Source organism: Erythrolamprus reginae, chromosome 2 (genome assembly GCF_031021105.1).
Source record: "Erythrolamprus reginae isolate rEryReg1 chromosome 2, rEryReg1.hap1, whole genome shotgun sequence".
Lineage (NCBI taxonomy): Eukaryota > Metazoa > Chordata > Lepidosauria > Squamata > Dipsadidae > Erythrolamprus > Erythrolamprus reginae.
The window spans coordinates 2,261,282-2,277,720 of record NC_091951.1 but is presented as its reverse complement, the minus strand read 5'-3'; the positions used below and the strand labels follow the sequence as shown (position 1 = coordinate 2,277,720).

General features: G+C 44.1%; 1 protein-coding gene across 1 annotated transcript; it reads left to right on the top strand.

The window, feature by feature from the left end:
• The first annotated feature begins 9,797 nt into the window (after positions 1-9,797).
• Positions 9,798-16,420, top strand: LOC139158467 (vomeronasal type-2 receptor 26-like). Its single transcript, XM_070735776.1, has 3 exons — positions 9,798-10,122; positions 14,698-15,372; positions 16,299-16,420. Exons 1-3 carry the CDS (start codon positions 9,798-9,800, stop codon positions 16,418-16,420), a joined length of 1,122 nt encoding a protein of 373 aa, XP_070591877.1.
• Positions 16,421-16,439: the final 19 nt, after the last annotated feature.

Below are 16,439 nucleotides of genomic sequence, written 5' to 3'. Positions count from 1 at the left end.
GGCGAGGCCTCTTCTCCTCCGGGCGGGCGGCGTTAGGCGGCATTGCGCGGCAGGCGCGGCTGCCCGGAGGAGAAGAGGCCTCGCCCGGGCCGAAGCCGCCTTTGCTCTCCCGCCACACCTGGGGCTGCTTGCTCTCCCCGCCGCGCCGGGCCGAAGCCGCCTTTGGTCTCCCCGCCGCGCCTGGGGCTGCCTGCCTGCCTGCTGCCTTAGCCGGGCTGGGCACGGGGCATCCTCGGCGTTGGGCAGCAGGCAGGCAGGCAGCCCCAGGCACGGCGGGGAGACCAAAGGCGGCTTCGGCCCGGGCGAGGCCTCTTCTCCTCCGGGCGGGCGGCGTTAGGCGGCGTTGCACGGCAGACGCGGCTGCCCGTCGGGCCCGGCCTCCATCCCTCCTGCGCCGCGGCGGGGCCGGTCTGCGATGCGCGTCCTGGGGGCGCCTGGCTGGCCGGCTCCGGAGGCTGCGGCTCCTCCCACTGCTGCCCAACACCGAGGATGCCCCGCGCCCAGCCCGGCTACGGCAGCAGGCAGGCAGGCAGCCCCAGGCACGGCGGGGAGAGCAAAGGCGGCGGCGGGAGTAGCGGACGCCTCCCTCGCTTTTAGTACCGTGTTTCCCCAAAAGTAAGACATATGTCTTACTTTCGGGGTATGGCTTATATTAGCCAACCCCCCTGAAACCCCCCATATGTCTTACAATCGGGGGGGTCATACTATCGGGGAAACACGGTATTGGCTCAAATTGGTCGTGAAATATCTAATCTATATCAGTGGGGAAAAACAAGGTTTAAAAGCTTTCTAGATGTTAGTACAACATTTGACTCAATGAACAGAGAAATAGGATGGAGAAAATGGATTGCCCTCCAAATGGAGCTCAGCCTGTTGGCCCTGATCCAAGCCCTTGTTGGAGAGGGAGGTTTGGGCTCCATGGGGCCACGAGAAGAAGGACCTATGCTTACCAAGCAGGTAAAGGAAAGATACATATTTGAACCCTTGTTATTCAGTATAGATATGAATGGCTTACAAGGACTAATGTGGGATAAAAAACAGATAATAAATAAATGTTATTTCATTTACTAAACTAGTGGACCAGTGAAAGGCAGAGCACATAGTATACAGCACTTGGATTTCAGAAAGGCTTTGACAAAGTCAACCACAACCTATTTCTCGGTAAGCTAAAACTATGTGAGATAGGCAGCCTGATGCTCAGATGGAGTCAGCCGGTGGTCCTCAATGGAACTACGTCTGCCTGGAGGGAAACCAGCAGTGGGGGACCCCCAGGTTCCATTTTAGGCCCAGGACTCTTCAACAAATTCATGAATGATATGGATGAGGGGAGACATGGGGAAATCATCAAATCTGAAGACCACACTAAAGTGGCAGGAATAGCCAGCACCCCAGAAGATAAGGTGAAGATCCAGAAGGATCTTGATTTATTTATTTATTTATTGGATTTGTATGCCCTTCTCCATAGATTCAGGGCGGCTAACAACAATAATAAAAAACAGCATGTAAATCCAATACTAAAGCAACTAAAAAACCCTTATTGTAAAACTAAACATACAGACAAACAAACATACCATGCATAAATTGTATAGGCCTAGGGGGAAAGAATATCTCAGTTCCCCCATGCCTGATGGTAGAGGTGGGTTTTAAGGAGCTTATGAAAGGCGAGGAGGGTGGGGGCAATTCTAATCTCCGGGGGAAGTGGTTCCAAAGGGCCGGGGCCACCACAGAAAAAGCACTTCCCCTGGGCCCTGCCAAACGACATTGTTTAGTTGACGGGACCCAGAGAAGGCCCACTGTGTGGGACCTAACTGGTCGCTGGGATTCGTGCAGCAGAAGGCGGTCCCTGAGATAATCTGTTCCGGTGTTATGGAGGGCTTTATAGGTCATAACCAACACTTTGAATTGAGACCGGAAACTGATCAGCAATCAATGCAGACTGCGGAGTTTTGGTGTTACATGAGCATATTTGGGAAAGCCCGTGATTGCTCTCGCAGCTGCATTCTGCACGATCTGAAGTTTCCGAACACTTTTCAAAGGTAGCCCCATGTAGAGAGCGTTACAGTAGTCGAGCCTCGAGGTGATGAGGGCATGAGTGACTGTGAGCAGTGACTCCCGGTCCAAATAGGGCCGCAACTGTTGCACCAGGCGAACCTGGGCAAATGCCTCCCTCACCACAGCTGAAAGATGTTTCTCTAATGTGAGCTGTGGATCGAGGAGGACGCCCAAGTTGCTGAACCTCTCTGAGGGGGGCAATGACCCCCCCAGGGTGATGGACGGACAGATATAATTGTCCTTGGGAAGCAAAACCCACAGCCACTCCGTCTTATCAGGGTTGAGTTTGAGTCTGTTGACACCCATTCAGACCCCAACAGCCTCCAGGCACCGGCACATCACTTCCACTGCTTCGCTGACTGGACAAGGGGTGGAGATGTAAAGCTGGGTATCATCTGCGTACTGATGATACCTCACCCCATGCCCTTGGATAATCTCACCCAGTGGTTTCATGTAGATATTAAATAGCAGCAGGGAGAGGACTGACCCCTGAGGCACCCCACAAGGGAGCAACCTAGAGGTCGACCTCTGACCCCCCACTAACACCGACTGTGACCAACCGGAGAGGTAGGAGGAGAACCACTGAAGAACAGTGCCTCCCACTCCCAACCCCTCCAGCCTGCGCAGAAGGATACCATGGTTGATGGTATCGAAAGCCGCTGAGAGGTCAAGAAGCACCAGGACAGAGGATAAACCCTGGTCCCGGGCCCCCCAACAAGATGAAATTCAATGTAGAGAAATGTAAGTTTTTACACTTAGGCTGGAGAAACCAAATGTTCACTTACAGATTAGGTGAAATCTGCCTCAATTGTAGTAACTGTGAGAGGGATCTTGGAGTCTTAGTGGACAATCACTTAAAAATGGACCCACAATGTTTGGCACCAGCCAAAAAAGCCAAAAACATTTGCATCAACAGCTGGATAACATCATGGGAAGTATTAGTATCACTTTATAATGCCTTGGCAAGACCACACTTGGAATACTGCATTCGATTTTGATTACAATATTATTTTAAAGATGTAGAGACTAAGATGATGAAGGGTCTGGAGACTAAAACATATGAAGAACAGTTGCAGGAATTGAATATGTCTAGTGGAACAAAAATGACTTTTAGTGACTGAGAGGAAAATGTAAAGATGGTTTCTATTGTGTAAAGAAGGGAATCAAAGTGAAGCCGTATTGTGATATCAAGTTGTCTTTTATACTCAAATGACCTTCCCTCTGTACCATTATATAACCATGCGTGTGAAGCAGTATTATGAACACATATTGTATTTTTAGCTCATTGTGTGAAAAACAGGATATGAAACTGGGACTAGTCGCTAAGTAAGGGGAAAAACCACATTACGAACATATGTCATTGCTCAAGTCATGGGTTATGGGAGTGTCCATTATACTGGGAGTCACGTATGAATTGTCGATTTGGTATAAAAATGGAGGTGTGAAGATGTCAATTGCCTTCTTCAGGGGTGATTCTATACCTGAGTTGGTCTCTCCTTGATTAACGAGATAGTAAACGTCTGTTTCTGTTCACCTGGCTCCTGTGTCATTATTTTTCCTTTTCTCACAGTGACCTAATAACAGTGTGCAATATTTCAGGGGATGCCCCAAAGAATAGGGGGGATGGGTTGACCTATTTTCCAAAAAACGGAAAACAACATAAGAAACATTGGATTGAATCTAATCACGGAGAGAAACAACCTAGAACTAAGGAGAACTTTCCTGACACTTAGAGCAATTAATCAGTGGAATAACTTGTCCCCAGAAGTTGTGAGTGATCCAACACTGGAGATGTTTAAAAGGAGACCACACAGCTACTTGTCTGGAAGAGTATACGGTCCCCTGACTGAGGAGGAGGTTAGACTAGAAGACCTCCAAGGTCCCTTCCAATTCTTTTATTCTGTTTTAAATTCTGTAATAGGTACACATGTTGAGCATGCTAAATACCTATTGGAACTCACTAATTTACACTAACAAAATGATAGTATTATACTTACACATTGGATTGTCTACTCTGTGAACAAGACTTGGATTCTTTTGTCATAATAATTATCTGATAATTAATCAACCAAGTTCAAAAGTTACGGTCTTTGGGAAATGACATGGTAGCCACAGTTGGTCAGCCAATAGAGCGTGTAACACCTTTCCTTACCTGGGGTTGTTTTCTGTGAGACTGAATCTGGGACCTTCATCATCAAAGGAGCTCAGTCAGAGAAAGGGCCTGAGTGAGAGTGGTGCTTAAATGACAACCTCATAGCTCTCCAGCTTCCTCAACCCCAACTATCAAAGCATCAGAGGCCAAGGTTTCTCCCATGTTCTTACATCCATCTGATGTTTGGGGCTTCAGAGAGAAATCTCTAGCAGAACCAACCTAATCACAGCCTCTGAGATCTTGGGGTGAGTAAGAGGACTCCAGCTGCTGCCCTCACAGTTGTATTGGGAATTTATACAATTTCTGCTATGTATAAATTCAGAAAATATGGATATCAGCATAAATTCTAATCTATGAAAACTGACAGGCTCCGAAAACAGACAAAAGTTCAATTAAAGAGAAATCTTGGATTATACAACTGACAAATCGTATTAGGAACTGAAGTCTCCCTGTTTCTTCTATAACTGGAGAAGAAGCTAAAAAAAGTTCTCCAGAAAAAATCTGGGATACAGAAACAAAAAAAGATGCACCAATCCTCAAAAATTATAATAGGCCCTTTATTGGAATATAATAATACTGTCAGCATTTCAATGTGATAATCTAATTGTGGTAAATTGTAAAGGTGGTACAGTAATATTATTCACAAGGTGTATATTTTTTAAAATTTATCCTTTTTCATTTTTATTATACAATCTTGCTAACATTTTGTCTTTAATATTTCAAACAATGTCTGACTACAAATTGTTCTAATTTGTACATTTATGAGGAGCAGGTTGGATTTATTAAAATGTAATATTTTGGATTTCATCTGACCCCAAATATGACACAGCATTTTCATTGCTTTTTCAGATGAAATATGGAGTTGCTTCAGAGGCTCTGAGTGATAAAAGCAAATGCCCCTTTTTCCACCAGACGCAACAGAAAGAAGGGATCCAGTACCCAGCCATTGTCCAACTGCTCCTCTATTTCAGATGGACCCTCATTGGCCTCTTTGCTTCAGACACAGAGAAGGGAGAGAATTTCATGAGGACTTTCCCTCCTGTGCTTGTCAGGAATGGAATTTGTGTGGTTCTTTCACAACAATTCTCAACAACAGGATATACAGCCTATCTCAGGGATGCCCTCTCTAAATGGAGACAAGTCAATGTCTTTGTTCACTTCATGGAACGTGACTCCCTTTGGGACAGAATTCTTCCTTTCCATCTAACAATTCTGTGCTTGCTGGGACTCATTGAAGAGAAAGTCTGGATCGTCACAAATTTTGCAGGGTATACAATGGACAAGCGCAGACTTCTGAAATACGTCCACAGTATTTTGAAGTTCAGTTATCTGCCCAAAGAAAGGCCAAAAGATGAAGCCTTTGAACCTCATTTCTTTCTGGAAGGAAACTTTCAAGATCTTTATTTTTTCTGTTCTCTTTCAAAGAACGTCTTTTCTGTCAAAGGCCGCAGAAGATGCACCCAGAAAGCCCCACTGGAGACCCAGAGGAAAAGGAACAGAGAATGGATCAATAATATTTATGCCATTTACAGCCTCATGAAGACTCTGGCCCATGTCTTGAATGCCGCCTATTCCCCCAGATGGAGGAGGAGAAGGAAGGAGAGAGAAAAGAGGTCGTGGTCTCCAAGGCTGCAGCCGTGGCAGGTAGGGGGTTCCGATAGGGATCCATGAATCTCAAAATCCTTTGGAGGAGGAATCCCAAGGAGAAGGAGGGGAACCACCTCAACAGATCTGCCCCATTGAATTACTCACGGAATAATGATTCCAAAGCTCTCTGTGTGTGTGCGTGTGTTTGTGTGTGTGTGTGTGTGTTCCCCAAGTATTTTAGTACCACTCTGTGGGTGTGGCTTGTTTTGTGGCTGTGGCTTGATGGTCATGTGATTGGGTGGGAGGGGCTTACTAGCCATGTGACCAGGTGGGGGGGTGGCTTCATGGTCATGTGATTCAGCAGGCGATGCTTGGTGGTCGTGTCATGGAACAATTAAAAATAATAGGATTTTTTCTTTCTTTTTCTTTCTTTCTCATCTATTTCTTCCTTCCTTCCTTCCTCCCTCCCTCCTTTCTTTCTCTCCCTTTCTCTTTTCCTCTTTCTTACTTTCCCTCTTTCCCTCCCACCCACCCATCCAACTTCCTCCATCCAAGCTTCCTTTCTTCATTACTTCCTCCTTCCTTCCTTCCTTCCTTCCTTTCTCTCTTTCTCTTTCCCTCTTTCTTACTTTTACTCCCTCCCACCCACCCATCCAACTTCCTCCATCCTTCCTTCCTCTCTTTCTCTTCTTTCTTTCTTTTTTTCTTTCCCTCACTCCTGCCTACCCACCCAACTTTCCTCTTCCTTCCTTCCTCCCTCCCTCCTTTCTTTCTTTCTCTTACTTTCTCTTTCCCTCTCCCTTTCTTTCTTTCTTTCTTTCTCTTTCTCTCCCCCTTTCTTTCTTTCTCTCCATTCCTGCCAACCACAAACTCAACTTCTCCTTCCTTCCTTCCTCCTTCCCCCTCTCTGTGCCTCCTTCCCCCTCTCTCCCTCTCTCTTTCTCTCCCTCTGTTCCTTCCTTTCTTTCTCTTTCTCTCCCCTCCTTTCTTTTTCCCTCCCTCACTGCCACCCACCCAAACTTCCTCCTCAGTCCTTCCACCCTCCCCTCCCTTCCACTCCCTCCCTCCCTCTTTCTTTTTCTTTCTTTCTTTCTTTCTTTCTTTTTCTCCCCCTATCTTTCTTTCTCTCCATTCCTTCCACCCACCCACTCAACTTCTCATTCCTTCCTTCCTCCTTCCCTCCCTCCCTGCCTCATTCCCCCTCTCTCTCTCCCTCCCTCTCTCTTTCTCTCCCTCCATTCCTTCCTTCCTTTCTCTTTCACTCCCCCCTCTTACTTTTTTCCCTCCCTCACTGCCACCGACCCAAACCTCCTCCTCGGTCCTTCCACCCACCACTCCCTCCCTACCCCTTATTTTCTTTCTTTCTTTCTCTTTCTCTCCCCCCTCTTTCTTCCTTTCCCTCCTTCTGCAAAGAAAAAGAAAAAAAATAAAGAAATCCTCCCAAAATCAAAAAATAGTCCAAAAAAAATTTGGGAAAAGAAATGCCAGAACCCAGGGACTGGTACCAGGCCAGTGACCATCAAAAGTGGGCCGAAAAACAGAAGGAAAAACATTTAAATTTATTTTTCTTAAAGCCACCCAAAACAAAATGGTGATACATGTGCAGTGCTGAAAAACCTGGCTTATGTGCATGCACAGAAGAAGAAAAAAAATAAAGACATCCCAAAATCAAAAAGACATTGAAAACAATTTGGGGAGAAATGGCAGCCCCTGGAGACCAGTACGAGGCCAGTACGAGGCTACCGTTGTGCCTGGACTGGACTAGACTGGACCGGTAGGAACCCGCCCCTGTTCCAAAGACTAGATACCATGACATTTTGATATTAAAAACTGTTAATTTGAAAATGCTGTATAGGTTTGTGATTAGCATTGTGGAGGAGGCCCCTGAGACCATTTGCCCAACCCCTCCTCTCTGCAGCAATCCCAGTTAAAGCTCCTCTGACTGATGGCTGCTCCGTCTTTGCATTCAGAGAATCCACGAAGGGGAGACTGAACTTCTCTGCTTTCCTGGCTCAGCTCTAAAAGAGCTCATCCTTTGAGGATATTACTCTCTCTCGTTCAGCTAAAGTCTCCTCTCCTGTAACTGAGCTCATTTTTCCATGTCTGACACCCTGGAGTAACAGTGAGCAGATCTTAGGCTGGTGTGTGACGTGTGTCAGTGATCGGAAGAGGGCTGCATCCTCCCCTCCTCAATCGAGAGATTGTGTCCGTTGGAAAAGGGGCTCCCAGACTCGATCTTCAGCTCTCCTCCTTCTTGTCTTTCCTCAAGGCTATGAGCGGCTCCTTTGATCTCTTCCTTGCCTTACCGTATTTTTCGGAGTATAAGGTGCACTCTCCCCCACCTGGGGCGGATTCCCATTCTGCACGCACACAAGCAAAATTTCGCTGGGACATACACACGCACAGCTCAACTTATGCTACCAATGCGCCACCCTTTTCCATACTGGTAGCAACCCAATATTGCTCCACCCAAAAAGAGGGTGAAAATTTGGATCCATCTTACAGACTCAATGTAGACCCATCCACCCATTGGCCCCCAACCTTTGGCCTCTGCCTCCCAGCAATTTGCCTCTTTGCAGCAAACGGTAAACAGCCTGTTTCAGTTTCAGCACAGCCTGATGAACACAAGCATCCACACGACCACCAGCTGTTTCGGGCTGAGAGATTCACATTGCTGCTTCCATGAGCCCCACCCCTTCTGATCCCCACCACCCAGAAAACGGAGCGTGCAGAGGCGGCAATAGCCTATGGCACTCCTTGCAGCCTGAAACAGCTGATGAGGCCGATCCAACCAACAATTCTCTGCTTGTGCTAATCAGGCTGTGCTGAAGCTGAAACGGGCTGCTTGCTGCAAGGAGGCAAATTTCTGGGAGGCAGATTTTTTTCTCTTGTTTTCCTCCCCCCAAAAGGTAGGTGCATCTGATAATCTGGAGCAACTTATACTTTGAATAATAATAATAATAATAATAATAATAATAATAATAATAATAATACCCCCCAAAGGGAAAAAGAGCACAAACTTTCTTGCCACTTGCCTAACTTCATTACAACAGCAGCTTCAGTCTCTTTAAAAAAGGCCATTAAAAAAGAATGAAAGAAACAGCATTTCCTTCAAAATGACTCCTGATCACAGAGCACAGAAGTCATGAGAGGCTGAGAGAAGCTGTCAATCAAGCCCCCCCCATCCTTCTCTAGGGGCCCACGTGGGTCCTTCCCCTTCAGTTCCAGCCAAAGGCTACTGGCTTTGCAGAGCTGTGAGTGCCTGCCAGCAGGGGAGGGGGCCCGGGGAGGGAGGGGAGAACAGCCTCCTTCTGTTAGTTATTTGGGATTTTATGCTGGAAGGAGAATTCAAACTGTTTTGCTTCTTGCCACACTTGTGCCTATGTATCCACACACAGGAAAGCTACCAAAATTGTCCAGCAACCAATTGGGTGGATGTACTTTATACATGGCAAGAACCAAAGCAGTGGGTGAATTCTCCTCCAAGCCTTACACTGTGGTTGCACTTGAATGAGTGTTAGCCAACTTCAGCTGATTTTGAAAAAGCGAGGTGAGACGGACACTTGTCCCCCTCCCACCAACCCACTTTTAAAGGGCTACTTTTCAATAATGGGAGCGAATGAAACTCAGAAAGGATCTTCACTAACTATTCAGTCTGAGAAAAGAGTTGGTGAGAGATTTGTTCTTTCACATTTGCAATATTGGGTTAATGTCTACGGAGAGGGGCAGCATACAAATCTAATTAATACATTAACATCAAGTAGAATTAGCACATCTGGAGATCTGTGCATGCGTTACTCTAGCTAAACGCTCCGAAAGAAAGCTCCTATATGTGGAGAAGGAAAAGGAAAAGTTAACCCTCAACAACCTCTCTAGCTTGGTGAAAGTGGATTGAGAGGAGAGCAGACGGTACAAGCTGTCGAAAAACTTGATTAGAAGGAGTTAAAAGTTGAAGCAAGTAATCGTTTTTATCGTGATTGCGTGGAGAAGTGAGAACAAAGGGAAGATGGTGTCTACTTTGGAGCTGGAGGGTAAGATGGACTCGCTGCTTAAAGCTTTTGCTGACATGGGGGAACTGCTCCAAGATATGAAGAAGGAATTATCTGCAGTCGGAGTTGGAATGACAGAATTGAAAGAACAATCCAAGGCACAAGACCAAAGAATTGGGAAACTGGAGGTGGGAAAATCTCGCCAGGAACTTTGCATCATTAACTTGGAGGACAGACAGCACAGGTCTAATCTTCGCTTGAGAGGTTTCCCCAAAGATTTTGCGGAGAGTAAACAACTTATTCAAGAAATCCTTCAATGGTTCACTGAGAACAAAGTTAAATGTGAGTTGCAAGAATTTGAAAGAGCACATTGGGCTTTTGGATCCCGCAACCGGGGGGACTCAAAGGACATTATTGTAAGGTTTGTTTCAGAAAGGAGAGCTGCTGAAATATTTAAAGAGTTGAAACAGATTTTAAACTTACGTTACAAAGCTTTTCCAATACGCGTTTTAAAAGATTTGTCTGCTGAAACTCTCAAGATGAGAAACCAGATGAGAGAGGTGTCCTCCCAACTTTATGAAAATGGAATCAGGTTTTCGTGGCGTTATCCTGCTACAATAATTGTGTTTAAAGATTCCAAGTTTTTCCAGGCGAGATCGTTAGAAGAGGGAAGAAGGCTGCTTTTCCAATTGGGGTTAAATCCGGAGGGAGCAACCCAGAGCCAGTCATCGGTGGATCGGCCAGACGCAGCAGAAGAAGAGTTGTTTCTCCAACCGTTTCGTGATGCAGGGCAAAGTAAGGGGGAGAAGATTGCCGCACTTTAAAGAGAGCTGGCCTCACTCCAGGCGGAGAAGAAAGTCGAGCCAAGGGTTACTCGACAGAAGAAAAAATAATAAACTGAACTGAGTTGACTTGCTAATATGGTATCAAGTTTTTCAACTAATTAATCCTTTTTCTATACTTCTTTTTGGTTGTTCACGCTAGTTAACAAGGGGAGAGGAGGGAAGGAGGGGGGAATCTTTTATTATGTTGTAAAATGGGGAAGAAGGGGGGGCTTTCTGAGGAAACGCAGATCCAGGAGTGCCTCTTAGTAACGGAAGTTTTTTTCGTTGCCTCCCCCTGGGGGGGAGGTCAGGATAGGGGCACCAGGGTGGGGATTCATTGTAACAAAAAAACATTTTTCCGGTAGGCTCTGTTTTGTTGCAAGGGGAAATGCATTTAAATTACGTAAATGGGTGATTTAGCGTTTTTATTGCTGAATGTAAATGGTCTTTCATCACAGAAAAAGCGTTATAGAATCATGAAGCTGGCTAAGGACAGTAAGGCAGATGTTTTATTTTTATCAGAAACTCATAAGGAAAGGGAAAAAACAGACAGATTAGTTACAAATACTGAGTGGCAGAAAGTTTATGAGTCGAGAGAAACGAATAAGGCAAAAGGAGTCGCCATCTTGTTTCACCGAAGAGTGCATTTTCAGTTAAGTAATATTAAAAGGGACAATGATGGCAGAATGTTATTTATTAAGGGGAAAATAAGAAACAAGTTAGGGGAGAATCCTGCAGCTGCATAATGGGAGAGAAAGAAACTCAGAAAGGATCCTGGCTAACTTTTCAGGCTGAAATAAGAGTTGGTAGGATATTTGTTCTTTCAGATTTGCAAAATTTGGTTAATGTTGCATTTTCATCAAGTAGAATTAGCACATCTGAAGGTGTTTTCCATTAGGATGACCAGGACACCTTTCTTCTTGATAAACCCCCGTGCTTTCTGGGAATCTAACTGTGGTTTCTAAAGAGTTTATGAATAATCTTTTTCCCCCCTATCTATTCATTTTATTTCTCATCTGCTCTAGAATGTTCCCTATAATTGACCAATTGTGTCAATTATATTTTCTCTATGTTTTGTCAATATACAAAAGACAAATTTTTCTCAAACTTTTTCATTCATTTTTGAAGATAGTGGCAATATTATTTAACCATATTTGGAGATTAGACAATTGTAGAAGAAAGATTCAATGTGGGATAAGAAACAATTCAAAGTGTTGGTTATGACCTATAAAGCCCTTCATGGCATCGGACCAGAATATCTCCGGGACCAACTTCTGCCGCACGAATCCCAGCGACCGATTAGGTCCCACATAGTTGGCCTTCTCCATGTCCCGTCGACCAAACAATGTCGTTTGGTGGGTCCCAGGGGAAGAGCCTTCTCTGTGGTGGCCCCAACCCTCTGGAACCAGCTCCCCCCTGAGATTAGAACAGCCCCCACCCTCCTTGCCTTTTGCAAACTCCTTAAAACTCACCTCTGTCGTCAGGCGTGGGGGAACTGAAATATCTTCCCCAGGCCTATATTGTTTATGTATGGTATGTTGTGTGAATGTTTTTTAAATTATGGGTTTTTAGCTTTCTACTTATTGAATTTGTATTTTACACTGTTTTTCTGTTGCTGTTGTGAGCTGCCCTGAGTCTGCGGAGAGGGGCGGTATACAAATGTAATAAATAAATAAGTAAATAAATAAATAAATAAATAAACAAACAAACAAACAAATAAATAAATAAATAAATAAATTTTTATTTCAAATTCCTGGATGTTCCCATTCTAGTTTCATCCCTTTCTGGAGAAGAATGAATTTTGGAATATTTCACACTATGAACTGTACTTGGACCAAAATAGAGAGATAAAAGCAGATATGGCGATTGTCAGCTATTTGATTCACCCCAAGGGGGATGTCAAGAGACAGGATCTGGCATATTTTAAAAGAGAGAGACTTTCTATTGACCAAGTTGCTCTTTCACGGATAAAGTTGCTCAATAAGGTGGGAGAAATCTTGCTGTCTTTTCTCTGTTTTCCAAAGCCTGAGGTCCCATTTAAAGTGGAAAAAGCCTAGAGTCTGCAGGGTGGTTGGACTTCCATGCCAGTTGGTGTCATCTAATGGAAGTTCTTCAACAGATAGCAACTAAATGGAGATTTTTTGCCATGTTTTATGGAAAACATTCAAGATCTTACTGGTCAGAGGTTTCTTTCTTCATCACAGTTTTATTCTACATTTTAAAAACTGAGTGAAATAAAAGACTCCTAAACCTTTTACTGTAAACTTTATTCTCAGATTTAATATGAATATATCCTCATACTTAAATCTTTTTTCTGCAATTCCATTAAATAGAAAAGTACTTTATTGTAATGTTAAATTCCAAAACCAAAAGGGAGGAATTAAATGAAGAATCTGCCACTTGTTATACCTGCTGCATCTGTTTAGAAAAAGTCAGAGATTTCATATTAACCTCAATGAAGACCTAGAGGCTAATTGTCTCCTGCCATTTTTACCTACATTTTCTATAGATGGAGAGTCCTAACGTATTTCCTAACACATTCTCTTTTTTCTGCTCAGTCCCTGCCTGAGTCCAAATGTGTGGAAAGTTGTCATCCTGGATTCGTCAAGAGGGCTCGAGAAGGAGAGCCAGTTTGCTGCTACGACTGCGTTCCTTGTCCGGAGGGGACCTTCTCCACTCAGGAAGGTGGGTGACCCTGTGGAAAATGGTAGGCTTGGTGGAACTGGATCCATCCAGAACATTTTCATGAAAGTGCAAGTTAAAAGGCAGATTGGAGCAAACCTGTTTTTTTTTAACCTGCAGAATTTCTTATCTAAAAGGAAGTAAATCCAAAAGACTTTGAAGGAGGGTTGAGAAGAGATTGGAGAAGGGGGTGGAAGACTGGTCAATCTTTACTAACAGCAGAGGAATATATCTCTTCTGCTTTTTAGTTTGGAGAAGTGCTGCTAAGTTTACCTTTCTAGGAACATCTGAGATCTTTGAAACTTGATGAGTTCTTTCATCTCCACCTTCTGAAAGGCTTTCCAATTCACTGTATATTGGCCTCCCCTTGAGGATCACTGAGAAGGTCCATCATGTGGTGTTGTGGATAGTTTTGGGGGGAACTCCTTACACAAATATTCTGCCCATCATATCGATCCATCAATCAATGCAAATAGAGCTGGAAGGGACCTTGGAGGTCTTCTAGTCCAGCCCCCTGCTCAAATAGGAGAACCTATACCTCTGATGGTAAAACCTTTTGGCCAACCGAGTGGCCAAACCAGAACATGCAGATACACATGCTGGAGCATTGGAAACTCAAAGATGAGCTGGCCAGTGTGAAAATGCCTTTTTTGGCCTTTTGGGGGGGCATTTTCTGGCTGTTTCTGGCTGGTTTTTAGGTCAATTTTGGTCTGAAAAATGAAAAACTGTCTTTCTTCTGGCTGTATTCTGGACCATTTTCCAAGCTGTTTTCAGGCTGTTTCTCAGTGCTCCACTGCCTGCACTGGAAATCGGAAGATCGGCTGGCAATGGCACAGATTCCCAGAGTGAGGGCTCTGCGTGCCACCTCTGACACCCATGCCGTAGTTTGCCATCCTGGATCTATATCATTTCAGACAAGTGGCTGTCCAATATCTTCTTAAAAACCTCCAATATTGAAGAACACAAAAACTCTGGAGGCCAGCTGTTCCACTGGTTAATTGTTCTCACTTAGGAAGTTTCTGCTTAATTGCATTTTGCTTCCAGATGTTTTAGGATACTCTAGGCATTCTCCAAGTCCCTTTAACTGCCATGGGGCAGGACTCAGGATGTTTGGCTAAAAGATTATATGATTCATTATTAACCTCTAATAATGTAGGTTCCTATGAAGATTCTACATACTACACAGAAAATAATTAACATCCTATGACTCCCCTCAACTTCATATACCCAGCTACATTTTAAAAATTACCCTTCTTAGCTCTTTTGAATGAAATAGTTCAGAAATAGTTCTCGGAAAATATTCCTAAAATTAAGTGTTGTCCAAAAATGATTAAAAAAAATATAAAAGAAATATTGCTTTTTATTTTTTTAGATACTAAAAATTGCACCAAGTGTCCAGATGATAAATATCCTAATGAGCGCAGAGTCCAATGTATCCCCAAAGTTATAACCTTCCTGTCTTATGAAGACTTTCTGGGCATCATTCTGGTCTCTTTTGCCCTACTGTTGTTCTTAATCACAGACCTTGTTTTAATCATCTTCATTAAATACCGAGAAACCCCCATTGTCAAAGCCAACAACCGGGACCTCTCCTACATCCTCCTGATCTCCCTCCTGCTTTGCTTCTTGTCTTCTTCTCTCTTCCTTGGTCAACCAAGGAAAGCCACCTGCCTTCTCCGACAGACAGTTTTCAGCAGCATCTTCTCAGTTGCCGTTTCTTCTCTCTTGGCCAAAACCATCACAGTGGTGCTGGCTTTTCTGGCCACAAAGCCAGGAAACCAAATGAAGAGATGGTTGGGGAAGAGTTTGGCCAACTCCATCATCCTGTCTTGTTCAGCTGTCCAAATTGTCATCTGCTCCATCTGGTTGGCAGTTTCTCCCCCGTTCCCTGAATCTGACCTCCACTCCCAGCATGGAGAGATCATCCTGCAATGCAACGAAGGGGCTGTTGTCATGTTCTACATCACCCTCAGCTACATGGGCTTCCTGGCTGCCATCTGCTTCATGGTGGCTTTCTTGGCCAGGAATCTGCCTGGGGCCTTCAACGAAGCCAAGCTGATCACCTTCAGCATGCTGGTCTTCTGCAGTGTCTGGGTGACTTTTGTGCCCACCTACCTGAGCATCAAAGGGAAATACATGGTGGCTGTGCAGGTCTTCTCCATCCTGGCCTCCAGTGCTGGTCTGCTGGGCTGCATCTTCATCCCCAAGGGCTACATTATCCTTCTGAGGCCAGACCTGAACACAAAGGAGCATCTCACAGCCAGAACAAACGTAAAAACATGATATATTAACCACTGTCATATTGGAAAAAATATTAATATGACTTTTGTTTGATTTCCATTTAGATAGTATGCAGAAATGGGAAAGTGTTGAACAATGGGTATTCTTGCAGCTCCATCCCCTTTCAATAAATCTTGCTAAAGAGAGCTCTGTAAAATTCTGAGGAATTCAGCTGTTCAGCAACAGATACTGAATGTGAAAGCTTATACAAAACACTGTGGGCACTTTTTCCTATTGACAGCCGCTAAAAGTGTTTGTGAGAGGGAATGAGTAGGAAAAGAGGTCAGGATGAAACTCGTGGAATCAAGTACTAGCCTGGTTTCCTGATCCTCTCTGTGAGAATACCAGAATGATGTGAAATGCCATGTTTGATTGGTTCTACAAAGGAGGTTTTATCAGGAAATCAAGAAAGAATTATATATATATTTAAAAAGTATTTTATTTTTATATAATTCTTTCTTGATTTCCTGATAAAACCTCCTTTGCAGAAAGTAATCAGCAGAACAGCTGTTTGGGATTTCAATTTGGGATTATTACTATTTGTTTCTGTCCTTCACAGTGAAATAAATTTTTTTTAAAAAAATGAAGTAAATTAAAAAAATAAAGTTTCTAGTGAAATGTCCACTGTGTTTTTTTTCTTTCAAGCAGAGAAATAAAACAGCAGTTTTCAGGCCCTTTAATTTTCTACTCTACAATTTTTGCCTAAAACATTTTCTTTGCTCCTCTTCCCAGCTTGTCTTGTTTGTGAAGGGCTGGAGAAGATGTCCAGAGAAAAAGGACCTGGGGACTCTCCCCAGGAGGAGGTTGAAGGGATCCTCTCTAAAGGCAGGTCACAAACGTTCAATGCTGCATAATATTCATCCAGGTCCAAGA

Coding starts and splice junctions, on each gene's coding strand:
- LOC139158467 (XM_070735776.1), top strand. CDS start 9,798: ATGGTGTCTACTTTGGAGCTGGAGGGTAAGATGGACTCGCTGCTTAAA. Junction 10,123..14,697: donor CACTGAGAACAAAGTTAAAT/GTGAGTTGCAAG, acceptor ATGATAAATATC/CTAATGAGCGCAGAGTCCAA. Junction 15,373..16,298: donor CAGCATGCTGGTCTTCTGCA/GTGTCTGGGTGA, acceptor TCCTCTTCCCAG/CTTGTCTTGTTTGTGAAGGG.